Source organism: Bidens hawaiensis, unplaced genomic scaffold, assembly GCF_021521415.1.
Source record: "Bidens hawaiensis isolate Kalapana, Puna unplaced genomic scaffold, B.hawaiensis_p1.1 tig00001721_1, whole genome shotgun sequence".
NCBI classification, from domain to species: domain Eukaryota; kingdom Viridiplantae; phylum Streptophyta; class Magnoliopsida; order Asterales; family Asteraceae; genus Bidens; species Bidens hawaiensis.
The window spans coordinates 3,569,635-3,584,652 of NW_027491098.1; the positions used below are offsets into that span (position 1 = coordinate 3,569,635).

The 15,018-nt window shown below is 35.9% G+C and overlaps 2 protein-coding genes across 2 annotated transcripts; one reads left to right on the forward strand and one right to left on the reverse strand.

Annotated features, from left to right (window-relative positions):
* The first annotated feature begins 1,990 nt into the window (after window positions 1-1,990).
* LOC143596380 (phosphate transporter PHO1 homolog 7-like) lies at window positions 1,991-7,295 on the forward strand. The gene is made up of 9 exons (XM_077075169.1): window positions 1,991-3,098; window positions 3,198-3,246; window positions 3,343-3,414; window positions 5,320-5,449; window positions 5,576-5,955; window positions 6,046-6,195; window positions 6,330-6,482; window positions 6,559-6,837; window positions 6,921-7,295. Exons 1-9 carry the CDS (start codon window positions 2,155-2,157, stop codon window positions 7,155-7,157), a joined length of 2,394 nt encoding a protein of 797 aa, XP_076931284.1. The 5' UTR covers window positions 1,991-2,154; the 3' UTR covers window positions 7,158-7,295.
* Window positions 7,269-9,869, reverse strand: LOC143596400 (SPX domain-containing protein 4-like). Its single transcript, XM_077075187.1, has 3 exons — window positions 9,510-9,869; window positions 8,367-8,532; window positions 7,269-7,847 (listed from the first exon to the last, which is right to left on the reverse strand). The coding sequence occupies exons 1-3, from the start codon at window positions 9,855-9,857 to the stop codon at window positions 7,393-7,395; spliced, it is 969 nt and encodes a 322-aa protein (XP_076931302.1). The 5' UTR covers window positions 9,858-9,869; the 3' UTR covers window positions 7,269-7,392.
* Between the last annotated feature and the right edge of the window lie 5,149 nt (window positions 9,870-15,018).

Here is a 15,018-nt window from a genome sequence, read left to right on the forward strand (position 1 = left end):
ATGGAACAAGTCTCTTAATATTCTCAGTCAACCGTTACGAAAACTACACGTATCAATCTGTTAATACTTGAATTTGTCTATGCATATAATATATATTGTCTATACATATATATATTTTTTATGAAATATAATAGCACAAATTATATATTTGTCACGTAATGTAATATTTATATATGTTTTACAACAAAATTATCTTAGTACTATTATGAAAATGAATCCAACGGCCACATTGGGGAGGTTTTAATTAAGCACCTAACTACCTAAGTATACTCAGTAGTCCAGTTTGGATTATGAATATGGTTCCTTAATTAAAGTATAGTACGTGTGGTTGTCAAAATTTTGATACGCGGTTGAGTGGTTGACCACCAAAAGTTAAATTCTTAATTTACCAACCAAACCAAAACAAATAATTATAGAACCAGTACGTCTTTTAAGGTTAGTGGAATCATATTTCATACACAAGATTACAGAAAATTTTCTTTTGCTTTGTAATTAAATATGTAACTTTTGAAAATCGATCACTTCAAGTCTTCAACCATCTTTTATGTTTTTTAAATTAAATCAATGCATGTGATTAACATATGATAGCAAAGTAACAAACCGGCCTTTTTAACGTCCCATCCCCAGTCCTCTTTATCAAATGTCCCCTTCCAATAATTGGGATGAGTTGGAGTTCACAATATTGACTACATACAATTAAACAAAAAGATTATAAATTTATATCTTATTACTAATATGTTAATCTCGTAGGTAATTACACGGATGGTCTATATAGGCTATCCATATTATATGTTTGATTTACCATTATGGTGGCAACGTAGGCACGAGAACATCAACGATGTGCGTGCACCATGAATACATGCGGATATTTTGTCAAGGAACTCAAGACACGGTTCTATCATAACATTACCTGAAATGAACATTAGACTTCGTAAATCACACAAATTTTAGAATACAAATTATTGCATCAAGGAATTCACAACCCTTGTACTTGAGTTCAAAGTATGTCTAATCAAAACTCCCTCTTCTACTTTCTTGCGATTTAAAATCATGGGCTAAAGCAAAGCTCGAGAGATGCGATGTCCAAAACTTGGGTTTTCACAATTGTAGTTGCCTAAGGATTGGATGAACAAAGCATTGAAAGATCACACAATGACATGACCAAAGAAAGTGACAACGAGATTGGTGGGAGAGGCAAATCGAATCACAGACACGAATTACCATTGAGAAACAGTTATAAAAAGATGTTTATGGTAATTAGGTTGAACTAATAAGTGGAGTAAGATCAAGCGGGACGGGGTTGTAGTACCTTGCAGAACACCACTCTCTAGTATTCATTCGGTAAAACAATTTCAACACCGCCTTGGATGACCATCCCAATTATTTGGAGAAAACATTGTAAAGGAACTAGAGGAACAGGATGCGGGAGCACCACTCTGTGGCCTTAGGACTGTGGAGCATCACGAGACTTGATTAAGAGAAGCGTTTCGTCAAGCCTTAGGGACCAAATGCAAAATATGTGTAAACCACAAACATCATTCGTGTAAATATGATACGTTAAGCGACAAAAATGCAACATGCATATACCGCATTAATAACCATTATGTGTTTTTTTAGAGTGGCTATCTCACACACCCTTTAAATGTATTCTTAAAAGTTCAAACTACACAAATATCCACGATCAGTATAAAACCGTAAGCTACATAAATCTTCACCAATTATAATTAGACTATAACCTCATTAATTCATTTAGAGAGAAACATTTACTTCTCAGTTCACACGTTGTAGTCTATATATCCCTAGATCAATTCCACAATATAATTTTGAAATATAGGTGGACTCATTAATCAGGTTTAAATATGTTTTTGATATTCTTGTTTTCTTATTAATGCAATATACTAAATTAGATATTGAGAAGCAACAATAATAATAAAAAATAATCCAGTATACGACCAACCCACTTGATGGTCTCTGAATAAAGCTGCAGCACCTTCCTAAAATGCCTTTGCTGGTTTTTTTGTATTTTTCACATCGGTCAAGCCAGGCTGCAGTCCTATTTTTCTTGATTCGGAGGCTCTTTTGATCGTGTAATGCACTATTACTCATCTACCTTTAGTTTCATGTGGCCCCAATGGCCAGTGTGGTCTTACTTTTATGAGTTTTTTAATGCCCCACGTACACAGTGGCCATGAAGCTGGAAGTTGGTTGGCTTGTTCCAACTTTATAAAAATCTACGTAAAACCACAACACTATATATATTTCCATCAAACAAAGATAACATTTCATCATAAAATATATATCCAACTTATTATAATTATTACTAAAACAAACAAACATAAAATGAAGTTTGGAAAGGAGTTTGCTTCACAAACCGTGCCTGAATGGCGAGAAGCGTATATGAATTACGAATACCTCAAGACTCTCTTAGAAGAAATCTTGGTTTTTCGACGACGGCAGCAGACCTGGCCACCCGAGAATAATAATAATAATAATAATTCTCGGGTGTCCCAGCGGCCGTCGTTCAAGAGAAAAGTATCTCTATTTAGAGCTTTTAGTGGGCTAACTAATAGCACCTCTAGAAGACATAAGGAGGATGAAGTGATTATTGTTAGTGAAGTGAAACAACGAGACGAAGAACACGGTGCAGCTGGCGAGTGTCAAACCAATTACCAGACGGTTTTCCTTCGATCATCGGAGGAAGGAGGTGATTTAGAGAGTCAGTTCTTTAGAAGAGTTGATCATGAATTCAATAAAGTTATTAATTTTTATAAAAGTAAAGTGGATGAGGCTGTGAAGGAGGCTAAGGAGTTGAATGTACAAATGGATACTCTTGTTGCTTTGAGGATCAAAGTGAATAATCCATCAATGGAGGTGATAAGTGAACGACAACAAGATCATAAGATGGCTTCTTTAGATGTTTTAAACCGCGTAAAGATCAACGCCACTACAGAAACACCGCGGTCCACCGTGAGAAATGTTTTTAATAGTTTGAATGTGGATTTGAACTACAACAAAAATGAACTTAAAAATGCACAAGGCAAGTTGAAGCAAGCTTTTCTTGAGTTTCATGAAAAGCTTAGGTTATTAAAGAATTACGCGTAAGTAGCGATTAATTAAACACTTTATACACTCATGACATAATTAGATGTTTGATTTAAGTTATATGACTGAAGTTTATTTTCCTTTTAAAACCATAGTTTCCAGAATCAAATGGCCTTCTCCAAGATAATGAAGAAGTATGATAAGGTAAGGTTAGGGTTGTTATATACATTTTTTTTGTCATATGTAGTTTTAGTTTTAGGGATATATGTTTTGATATGTAATGTTCGGATGTTGTTGCAGATCACATCAAGAAATGCATCTGAGACTTACTTGGATATGGTGGATGAATCTTTCTTAAACCAATCTGATGAGGTATATTATAATTTAATATATGATCAATTTGTCTAATATAGTAATATGTGACAGGAAAGAATGTAAATAGATATATTTTTTATTTTTATATGCATAGCTGAATATTAACATACATATATTTGTATTGAAGTTTTAGGTACGTGGGTTATTTTGATAGGAAAAAAAATAAGAATTTAAGCTTATCGCATATCGTTGTCAATGCCTAATAAATAAAAAAAAATCATAATGGAACACATGACATACTTTCAGGACTACTTTTTTTTAGTAGGTATTTTTTTATCTTTTATTCAAACGAGACTAAAATTCAAAATCATTTGGTTGTAACTTTTGAGTCATATATCTGTGTCACTAGACAAAGCTAAATTATGTTTTTTTCTCCTATTAAATACGTAGTTAATAAAAGATTTATAGAAATTTAATATAAGTTTTAATTGGATCTTGTTATTTAATTATGCATAGTTATTATATCTTTAACCAAACGAATTTAATAATAATTTTGTAAAAAAAACTTCTTTTTTACTTAAAAACTTTTATTTAAATACCTTTAATTCATATGTCTAAAAGATATGTCTTTTCTAAATCGATAAGTACACTTTAATTGAATTAACATTTATTAACTACATACAAAATATTTTAAAACTATGTTAACAAAATTTTAAATGGTCATGCATCAAATATTTCATTTTTTTAAAAGACATGACTTTGTAACTATTAACATATTAAATTATATATTATGCAACGCGTGTAATACACGAGCTTTTTAAAGATGTAATATGTACGATAGACAGGAATTTTAACATATTTGTATTACATGAGAATGTTGAGTTCATTATTGAATAATAAACAAAAACACAAATATAGTTTTGAGTGATAAATGCAGGAATAATTATAATTTATTGATGAATGATAAATACCAAGCGATAACTAGAAAATATTATGAATGATAAATGCAAGAGATAACATTATTTATGAATGATAAATGCAGGAGTTAAGGTCATATAACTAAAAAATATTATGAATCATAAATGCAAGGGATAAATTATAAAATATTAATCAATTTTAAAATTGTTAAAATAGTTATCTATACCTTTTTAACTATACAAATATATAAACATAAAAAGTTTTACTATGAACATATATAAAAGTTAGGAGAGATTCCAATTAAGAACCCCTTTGAGTTTTAAAAACTCGAAAAAACTCAGTGTAACGATTTTTTTTCGAATTTTTTTACACATGCGTAATATATGTAAGTTACATACACGTAAACAAATTACAGAATTTTTTACGCACCGAGTCGACTTTTTACACATGTGTAACGGACGTAAAAGTTAGTGTAACCATTTACATATTTATTCTCTCTCCTACTTTGACTTTTTTTCCAGATTTAATCTCAACCACATATTTCAATCTATTTAATTAAATGTGTGGTCTAGAATTGAATTCTTAAGTTCTTAAAACTTAATATGGTTCTCAAAATAACCCTCATTATATAAGTTACTATATTTAATAAATATTTGGCAATCTTTATCTTATGATAAACCTTTTTAAAATCAAATATCTGACATATTCTTACTAGTTAACTCATCATCTCCAATTTAATTAAGTTAATTTTATCTGATAACGTTAGATTCTATTAATGCTGATCAAATTTGTCCTCACTATTTTTACAAAGTTTAAGAACTACTCAATTCCTTTTTCGTATTTTCTTTGTTTTTACAAACTTCATTAAAAAGCCAACCGAAGAACTACAATGAACACCTCTAGTCGTGATAATAGTGGTTACCTATAATTACCATTACTATAAAACCACCAAAGTACAAAAAAAGTAATTTTTAAACCTTACTTTCAAACCCATTCCCATATGTCATGCTTCACTTTTTAACCAAGTCCAAAACTTTCCTTCAGGTTGCTAAGCTCATAGAGCGAGTCGAAGCATCATTCATAAAACACTTCTGTAACGGAGACCGTCAACGAGGAATGAACACCTTAAGGCCCAAATATAAAAGAGAGAAGCATCGGGTTACATTCTTTGTCGGTAAGTCATACAAGATAATTACTACTGTAAAGTCAGGCTCATCATACCAACCAATATTGTCGATATTCCTTATGACCCAGTATCTGTTAGTGTTCACTACAACTGACCAACATATTTCTTGTGCAGGTTGCTTCTTTGGATGCTCAGTAGCACTTGTCGCCGCGATCATTGTAAGCATACACTCTAGAGATCTTCTAGAGGGCGAAGGAAAAACTAAGTACATGAACACCATCTTTCCACTATACAGCTTATTTGGATTTCTGGTGTTACATATGCTGATGTATGCTGGAAATGTGTACTTTTGGACGCGTTATCGTGTCAATTACTCATTCATTTTCGGGTTTAAGCAGGGGACAGACTTGAGATTTAAACAAGTTCTGCTCCTCACTTTCGGTCTATCAGTACTCGTTCTTGCAGCTATACTTGCAAATCTTGAAATGGAGATGGATCCAGAAACTCAAAGTTACAAAACATACACTGAATTACTCCCTCTAGTCTTAGTCACTGTAAGAAATCCATCTTTTGACTTTAGCCCATTATGCATTCATGTAGTTGTGCACTTGTGCTTCAAATTGACTTTAAACTCTGATTTGCAGGTTGTGGTTTTGTTAGCAATATGTCCGTTCAACATCTTGTATCGCTCAAACCGTTTCTTCTTCTTGGTCTGTTTATGGCATTGCATTTGTGCTCCTCTTTATTTGGTCACTCTCCCTGATTTCTTCCTTGCTGATCAGTTTACCAGTCAGGTAACATTCATATCTGTTAGCATAATAAGTTATTCGGCTTGTTAGTTTACCAAAACAACCGGAAAGTTATAAAAAGAAAATAATCATAACTGATCAAGAATCTACAATTCATTGATTTTTTATATTGATTCCAGGTTCAGTTATTGAGGAATGTGGAGTTCTATGCATGTTACTATGGTTGGGGAGATTTCAAGGCTAGGGACGCGTCGACATGCAATGACAGCAATGTTTACAAAATTATTTCTATACTTGTCGCTGTGATCCCGTATTGGATTCGAGTTCTACAGGTATGCGGTCTGCAAACTCATTGTGAAGTTGTACAGTCATGATATAAAAGTTGTTAATTGTTGTCTGTATGCATAGTGCATACGACGGTTATGTGAAGGGCGTGATTCTACACAAGCTATGAATGGACTCAAATACTTATCTACCATTGCTGCGGTTGTTACAAGGACAACTTATACTCAAAGAAGAGGAACAACATTGAAGATCATAGCTGCGTCTACCTCGGGAGTGGCAACAATATTCAGTACCTATTGGGATATAGTGATGGATTGGGGTCTGCTATGCAGGAACTCTGAGAATCCATGGTTGAGAGATAAGCTTATTTTGCCTAGCAGATCTATCTACTTCATAGCAATTGTAAGTACTATATTTAGCAATCTACAAATTAAATCATATGCAATTATCCTTTTAGCTCTTAACTGACATTGGATAACTTGTAGGTACTAAATGTGATACTGAGACTTGCATGGATGCAAACTGTACTTGATTTCCATGAAGCCCCTTTCTTGCATAGAAATGCACTGATTGCAATCGTTGCGAGTTTGGAGATTATTCGACGTGGCATATGGAACTTCTTCAGATTGGAGAATGAGCATTTGAATAATGTTGGGAAGTTCCGGGCCGTGAAGTCGGTTCCGTTACCGTTTAGTTACGAGGATGAAGACAAGGATCTATAGTTTTTTTTTTTCACTTTAACAGCGATTAATATTGAATTTTTACGTTTACTTATATACAGCCCGCGGGCCAAATATAGGTATCTCTAGAATTTGTTTATGTATATATTGAGAGTTTCTCTCCATTGTAATTCATTCGGTTAATATCAAGTTCACTTTTACACTAAAAATTGAGAAAACAAAACATCCAACAAAAAGATTCACACAAAGTTGGTATTTAACATAAAAACAAAATCTGTTACTTGGGAGGATGATCATCGTCACAATCCGGCTCTGATTGGGGATCGGTTATAGCTCCTGTGTCATCCATATCCTGGTTACCGAAAATAGATGCAAAGGATAACGGGTTTGCAGTCGAACTTTCTTTCTTAAGACCCTTTATGGTTCTGATCGCATCAACCGTCCGTCTATACACGTCTGACCCTCCCTCACCAACCAACACAGGTGCTGATTTCTCACCATCATCACTAGCCCCTGCATTTTCATCCGCATTTGTTTTGCTACTACTACTACAAGATTCAACAACTTCAGCTTCTAATGGGAAGAGAAGGTCCAGATTCTCCTCACACTCGTGTACTAATCTTGTTAGGGGTTCGGTTGTGAAAAACGGTTGGCGAAGTGCAAGTTGTGTAAAATGTACACGCAGTAATCCACCTGTTCGTTTGTCATACTTCTTTAATATCTTGATGATACCTATAATAAACCCAAAACAAATATAAAGGTTTAGGCAGGGACGATAGTTTCTGACACAACCCGAACATGACATGTAAAAAGCTTTTGGATTGGTCGACACAACCTGTTTTCTTAAACATGTCAACCCAAACACGGCCCAATATATATACGGTTGACCTGTTAACCCGTTTGAGAGTTTTAAAGAAGTTAACATATTGATTTCAAAGATAAAAAGTTTTAAAATTTAAAGTTAAATATTTTGATTTTTAAAATTTTTCACATAACTATTAACGTTTAAAAGTAAAATTAATTTCCTTCTAACCTTAATATCTTCACTTATTACTAGGTCACTAGGTATTACTCATATTCGTAAATGAACATAAAACAGGGCGAACCGAAACACAACACGATTTTAAGTGTGTTCAACATGACACCACATTGACATGAATAAGTAAATGGGACAGTTTAGTATTATTATTTACACCCATTGGTTTATGTAACAGGCTACAGTATTAATACTTTGACCCGACCCGTTTGTACCTGCAAAGTTTAAGGAGCTGTAGTTTTTAAGAAGCACCATCTCCCCGTGAATGGTGACAAAGTCTCTCCGTATCGCCATCATTTCATCACTGAATTCAATTTCTGATGTAAACACTCCATCTTTGCTGCTTCTCTCCTTCACTTGCTCAATTCTTTGTTTTAGCTCCTGCATAACAAAAGCAATTCAAGACTTAGAGAACCACTAACAGTCTAACTTAATAACCTCTAATTCAAATTAAACACATGTGAAATTTATTAGTAGGTAATCATTAAGAACTAATAAGTGAATATTAACAAGTAGAAAGTATATAATCGCTTATGTTTATTGTTTCTAAATATCAAAAGAGATTACTTTGTTGAGTTTTGTATGTGTAGGTGAATCTTATATATACACGCTGGTAGTTAATTAGACTGTATTAAGTTGTGTCAATTTGTTGGACTGAGTTATGTTAATCAGCACAATCAACTCACACAGTGTCTCTTAATTTTTCATCAATCATAATAACCAAATCATGTCTATGCGGTTTTCAACTTGATTTATAATAAATCAGTTCGCTGCATAACCTGAAACCTGAAGTGTGATCATCCATTTTCCAATCAAAGTTTATTCGTGTTCTCCAACTTTCAACGTTTGCTTGACATCGACTATCCATTCTAGTTTAGTTAAAAAAAAATCATAAAATAGCATTTTCTAACGATTCCCGTTGAGACGACCCAACGTACTATTACTAGTAAAGATAGCTAAGAATCGAGTTTTATAAATGTTTTTGATTGACCTTTCGACATAGATCACCTAATTTTACAACTAAACACGTTACTAGACATCCTTGGTAAACACTATGATGTTGAATTATACACAATTCAATTGTTATATACATGTATAAGCAATAGATATAAAAAAGTCAACGACGTTAGGCTGTAAAGAGAAAAAAATCATAAAATAGCATTTTTTAAAGAATCGAGTTTTATAAATGTTTTTGATTGACCTTTCGATCACCTAATTTAACAGCTAAAGACATTACTAGACATCCTTGGTAAACACTATGATGTTGAATTACATAATTCAATAGTTACTTAGGTTATATACATGTATAAGCAATTCATATAAAAAAAGCCAACGAGGTTAGGTTGTAAAGAGAAAACCTGAAAGCGGATGACGAATTCTTCCTCTTTATCGACATAGAAATCATTAAACTTATCGAGTTCTTCGTTAAGAATCCTGACGAACCAGTGCTGGAGATTGTGATCGGGTGGTGGATTAGGATTAGGATTAGGAAGGTTTTTGAGGAGTTTTTTAAGGGGTTTGTAACAGAGGTATTTGTCTTTCCATTCGGGTAGGGTCTGTTCCAGATGGATTCCGAATTCTTTACCAAACTTCATAACAGAAGAAGAAGAAGAAGAAGAAGAAGAAGAAGAAGATTGATTGGAATTGAGAGAATAATGTTCTTCTGATGGAACATTCTGTTTTCCGAGGATAAGAAGAAGATGCATATGGTTTAGTCGACGGTGACCCACCTGCTTTTGTTGTTTTATATTCTTGGAATTATTTAAAGGAAAAAATTACGAATTTTATCCTTTTGGATATAGAAAATTATGGATTGAGTCCTTTACAAAAATGAGCTTCATTCTTTATCCTTTATTTGGATATTTTCCTTGGTTTTAGTCCTTACACTAACGAATGTTAAATTTTTCAGTTAAGTCATCTCATGTGTCCTGCATATGAGGGCATTTTAGTCTTTTAACAATTTAAAGGACTATTTGTGTAATAACTAAAAAATTTGATTCTCCCATTCAGTTATGATAAGTAAGAAATTAAAATTAATTAATATTATAAAAACTATTTTTTCCACAATCTTTTCGTCCCAAATACCACCAACTCCAAATTTCATAAAACTTTTACAAATTTCCGTAAATCTAAGAAGAAACTGAAACAAGCACAGCGTATCAATAACCTTGAGAGGAACTTGAGGTAGACATTGTAGGATCAAGGAGCATTTCGCACTTCCACTGACAATGAGATCTATGCCCTAATTTGTGACAATCGTCAATTTCAGGTTAACCCCGTTAACTCAACTCCGTCAATTCAAACTTTAAGATCGTTGAATCTATAACGCACACTTCATTACATTTAAACTAGGGTTTAAATGACGCTTAACACTTACTACATGTGTAGTCTTTCGGGATTTGCACCGAAACGCAAACGAGTTGACGCGAACGATTGATAAATAAACGACAAACGTCAAAACACTAATTATGTGATTATTATGTGTTAGGTATATGTGTGTTACTTGATTGTTATGTGGAATGTTAAACAAGAAACAAGAACCAACTAGTTTAGGCTAGAGATGTAGCACTTGAAAGTTTAGGGACTAGAATGTAACTTGGTTATCTATAAATATAACCTAAACACTAAACCCTAATCTATTTTATATTATAAACAAGACCGATCGGCCTCCCCTCTTTGGTTCTCCACGGCTGCCGTCCACCCACTCACACATACACACATCAAATCAAGAGATTAATCCAAGAACTAGGTGCTAGGAAGGTATACTTGATCACCTCTTACCTCTTTGTTGTTTAATTTTGATGTTTAATGGGTTGTGTGTAAACCCTAATCGGCCGATCATGTGTATGTATGTGATTAATATGATTGTTGTTAGTTGGATAATGGATTGATAACTAGATTGATGTTGTTGCTTGATTGATTGTTGTCTTTGATTTGAGTTAAAACACAAACCCTAATCTTGTATGTATGGTGTAATTGATATGCATGGATAGTAGTTATAGTGTCTAGAGGGTTATATGGATGCATGATAGTTCATAGATTGTTATTATGATGAGTTTTGATGTGAACAGATTCTGGACAGAACGTATATACGATGTTTAACTGACTGTAACGAAGTGTAAACGTGAAAATTGATTGAGATTGTGGGTACTGCAGTAAACTAGGTTGAGTCTAGTTTCTATGAAGTATAAATTCGTAATTTTTGGATAAGTGGAAGTATACTTTTATGATTTTACAAAAACGTGATGCAAAGCTGAGCTGTTAGACCTGCTGTTAGGTTATGTTGTAAATGTTATATCTCATGAACTACGAGACCAATTGGGTTGGTTCCACTTCTGGAGGTTGACTCACTGAGTTAGGAACCAAACCCAAGTGGTCTTGCATTTATTGGATTTTTCGTTTAACGGGAATTGCAAATAACATTCTGATGTGCATGAATCTGACTGATATAAGTTAGCTGTAATGTTTTGATCATTATAAGAAAAATATGTGGAATAAAAATAAGATAAAATATGTTCTGGAAACCTAAGATATGTATGCTTCTGTGGTAATTTTTGGTGAATTAATTGAGACGTTATGATCGGTGAACTAGTGCAATCTTTCAAGTAGAAATTCTGTCATAACGAAACTAGCTGCTGAGTTGTGTAGGAATGCATGAAATATGATAGTTTTTATATAATTGTTGTATTTTGACCAAAATACCCTTGCGGGGAATAGTTGTTAGTTGATTGCCATGAATTGACCAAATTGCCCTTATGGGGAATAATGGTTAGTTAGTCTTTGTTTGTTGACCAAAATGCCCTTACGGGGATAATTGCTAGTAAAGTATGTTATTAGTACGTGACACGAAAGTAATTGCTCACTCATGTATCGTATCGCAATTGTACTTGTTTAAGTCACACACAATTCACAAACGAAACACGAAATCTGTTACGTGCATAGGTATTATGTGCCGAGTCTAGAGACTCGTTAAACGTACCGATACTTAGAAAATCTCTTTGTTATTTAGAACGCTAGAGAGTTTCTACGACGCGCATCACTCGGTGATCTAGATCGGATATTCTTCGCAAACAGTGAGTTCACTTACCCCACTCTTAAACTGTTTTCAAACGTTTTTCACTTGGGGGAGATAACATACTCCGATAAACATATTTTCTGAGATAAACGCATATGAAAGATTTTGTTATAAATTATATATCACTTGTAAAGGCTAAGCGGCATACGTAACATTTGAAGTCCCACACATCGGACCGGTTAATATTTGGAATAGCGAGTCACTTTTGGGTAGTACTACTGGGTTTGACAAACCCCACCCGACGCTAAGCTCAACTGGAGGTTGAGTGGGTGTAATTTTGGCTAACACTTACCATGGTCTGGATTGACCTGGTGACGGGCACTTGATAAACAGTCAGCTTCGGTCGCGAACCACTTAGCGATACTTGTTGTATAGATTAGCTACCTATCGATATATAATTTGACATAACACTATCTGGTAATGCAAAACACTTAAACGCCGTAACGAGGTTACGCAAAACACTGAAACGCCGTAACGAGGTTACGCAAAACACTGAAACGTCGTAACGGGGTTACGCAACACTTAAACGTCGTAACGGGGTTACGCAACACTGAAACGCCGTAACGAGGTTACGCAAAACGCTAAACGATTTATCTTATTTTACTTGTGAACTCACCAACCTTGTGTTGACACTTTTAGTATGTTATTCTCAGGTAGCCGAGGCGGGCGCGCGGTTTAGGAGCATGCATTAATGAAAACACTTTTATTCTGCAAACTTAATTTTAACAGTTACATTTGGTTTTAAGTCGTCCTGCGTGACGCAACTTTTGAATTAAGGTTTTACGCTTCCGCACTTACTTTCATTTAAACGTTTTTCTTTGGTTTGGTTATAACTAATGATTCCGATCCTGCCAGTTCACACCCTCTGACGGTAAAACTCCGTTAGTGGATTTTGAGGGTGTGACATAATTCCATGAAATATATTAGAACAGATTTGATTTAAAGGTATAGAAACTTATATATTTTTAGGGTTCAGAGAATTAGGCGAATCAACAATACCATGACGGTGGCATGTACCCGAAAAATGTGGCAACGAGAGAAGACAAACGAGTGGGGTTTATGTGCCAAAAGCACAAAAATGGTTGATTTGTGTGTAGATAGATGTAGATCGGTGACGTCAAATCGATTTAATGTGATTTTCCGGCAAAGTCGGTTTCAGATGTGGGGCTGCTGCAAAGCAAGACACAGATCAGTGAAGACAACTTAAGGTTTGCAGCGACGGCGGCGGTGCAGGTGTTGGGGCCGCTGACAAGAAAACGACGATGGTGGTGATGGTTGTTATCAGAAGGCGGCGGCGGTGGCAGGTGCTGGGGCCGCCGACAAGAAAACGACGATGGTGGTGATGGCTGTTATCAGAAGGCGACGGCGGTGGCAGGTGCTGGGGCCGCCGGCAAGAAAGCGACGATGGTGGTGATGGCTGTTTTCAGACGGTGGTGATGACACTGTTGTGTGTAGTTCGTCCATGTAATCGGCGACAATAAGTAGGGTTAAAAGACGACGGTGGTGACATATTTCCAGAACTTAATCTTTATTGTGGTGGGGGGTCAATGAAGGAGTGAGTGGTGGTGGTAATGGAGGTGGGTGGATTTTAGGGTTTGCTAGTAAAGAAGATGAAATGTAGATGTGAGATGTTTGAGTTAGAGAACCAAATCTTTTTAGTTATTACACAATTAGTCCTTTAAATTGTTATAAGACTAAAATGCCCTCATATGCATGGCACATGAGATGACTTAACTGAAAAACTTAACATCGTTAGTGTAAAGGACTAAAACCGAGGCAAATATCCAAATAAAGGATAAAGACTGAAACTCATTTTCGTAAAGGACTCAGTCCATAATTTTCTATATTCAAAAGGAAAAAATTTGTAATTTTTTCTATTTAAAGATTACTTTCATATTATTTGATTAAGGTGCTGTTTGTTTTTTAAGACAAAAATTGTCTGCAATATGATTTCATCTGATTAAATGTCTGCAATTAAAGATGTGGTATGAATGTCTGCAATCTGAAAATATAATACTGTTTGTTTTATAAACTGGATATCGTCTGCATAAGCTGAAAAGTAGTTACCTATCATATATATTACAGTAGATAAAAGTCATTTAACGTTTGTAGACTACTAAACTAATTGGTAGTGATTTACGAACTATGGAAGTGGATGGTGGTAGACAATTGTGGTAGGCGGTGAACGGGTGGGTGGTGGTGATGGACGGTTGTGGTGGTGGGTGGTGGACCGTGATGGTGGCCGACAATGGGTGGTGATGGTGATGAACGATGATGGTGGGTGGTGGACTATGGTGGTAGTGGATCGTTGTGGCGGAGTGGTGGTGGAGGATGGTGGTGGCGGCGGACGGTGGGTGGTCGCGCTGGCGGGTGGTGGTGGATGGTGGCGGAGGGTGGTGGTGGCGACGGACGGTGTGTGGTGGTGGTGGATGCTGGTAGTAGTGGACAGTGGTTGTGGCCGACGGGGGTGGTGGTGGTGGTGGTGGTTGACAATGGTGGTGGCGGGCGGGCGGTGGTGGTGGCGGTGGGAGGTGGTGGCGGCGGCGGACGGTGGCGGTGGGTGGTGGTGGCGACGGCGGACGGTGGCGGTGGGTGGTGGTGGCGGCGGCGGACGGTGGTGGTGGCGGCGACGGCGGACGGTGGATGGTGGTGGTGGCGGCGGCGGACGGTGGATGGTGGTGGTGGCGGCGGCGGACGGTGGATGGTGGTGGTGGTGGCGGCGGCGCACGGTGGATGGTGGTGGTGGCGGCGGCGCACGGTGGATGGTGGTGAAGGTGGCGGCGGCGGACGGT

Coding starts and splice junctions, on each gene's coding strand:
- LOC143596380 (XM_077075169.1), top strand. CDS start 2,155: ATGAGTTTTTTAATGCCCCACGTACACAGTGGCCATGAAGCTGGAAGT. Junction 3,415..5,319: donor TCTTAAACCAATCTGATGAG/GTATATTATAAT, acceptor ACTTTCCTTCAG/GTTGCTAAGCTCATAGAGCG. Junction 5,956..6,045: donor TCCCTCTAGTCTTAGTCACT/GTAAGAAATCCA, acceptor TCTGATTTGCAG/GTTGTGGTTTTGTTAGCAAT.
- LOC143596400 (XM_077075187.1), bottom strand. CDS start 9,857: ATGCATCTTCTTCTTATCCTCGGAAAACAGAATGTTCCATCAGAAGAA. Junction 8,533..9,509: donor AATTCGTCATCCGCTTTCAG/GTTTTCTCTTTA, acceptor TTTGTTATGCAG/GAGCTAAAACAAAGAATTGA. Junction 7,848..8,366: donor CAGCTCCTTAAACTTTGCAG/GTACAAACGGGT, acceptor GGTTTATTATAG/GTATCATCAAGATATTAAAG.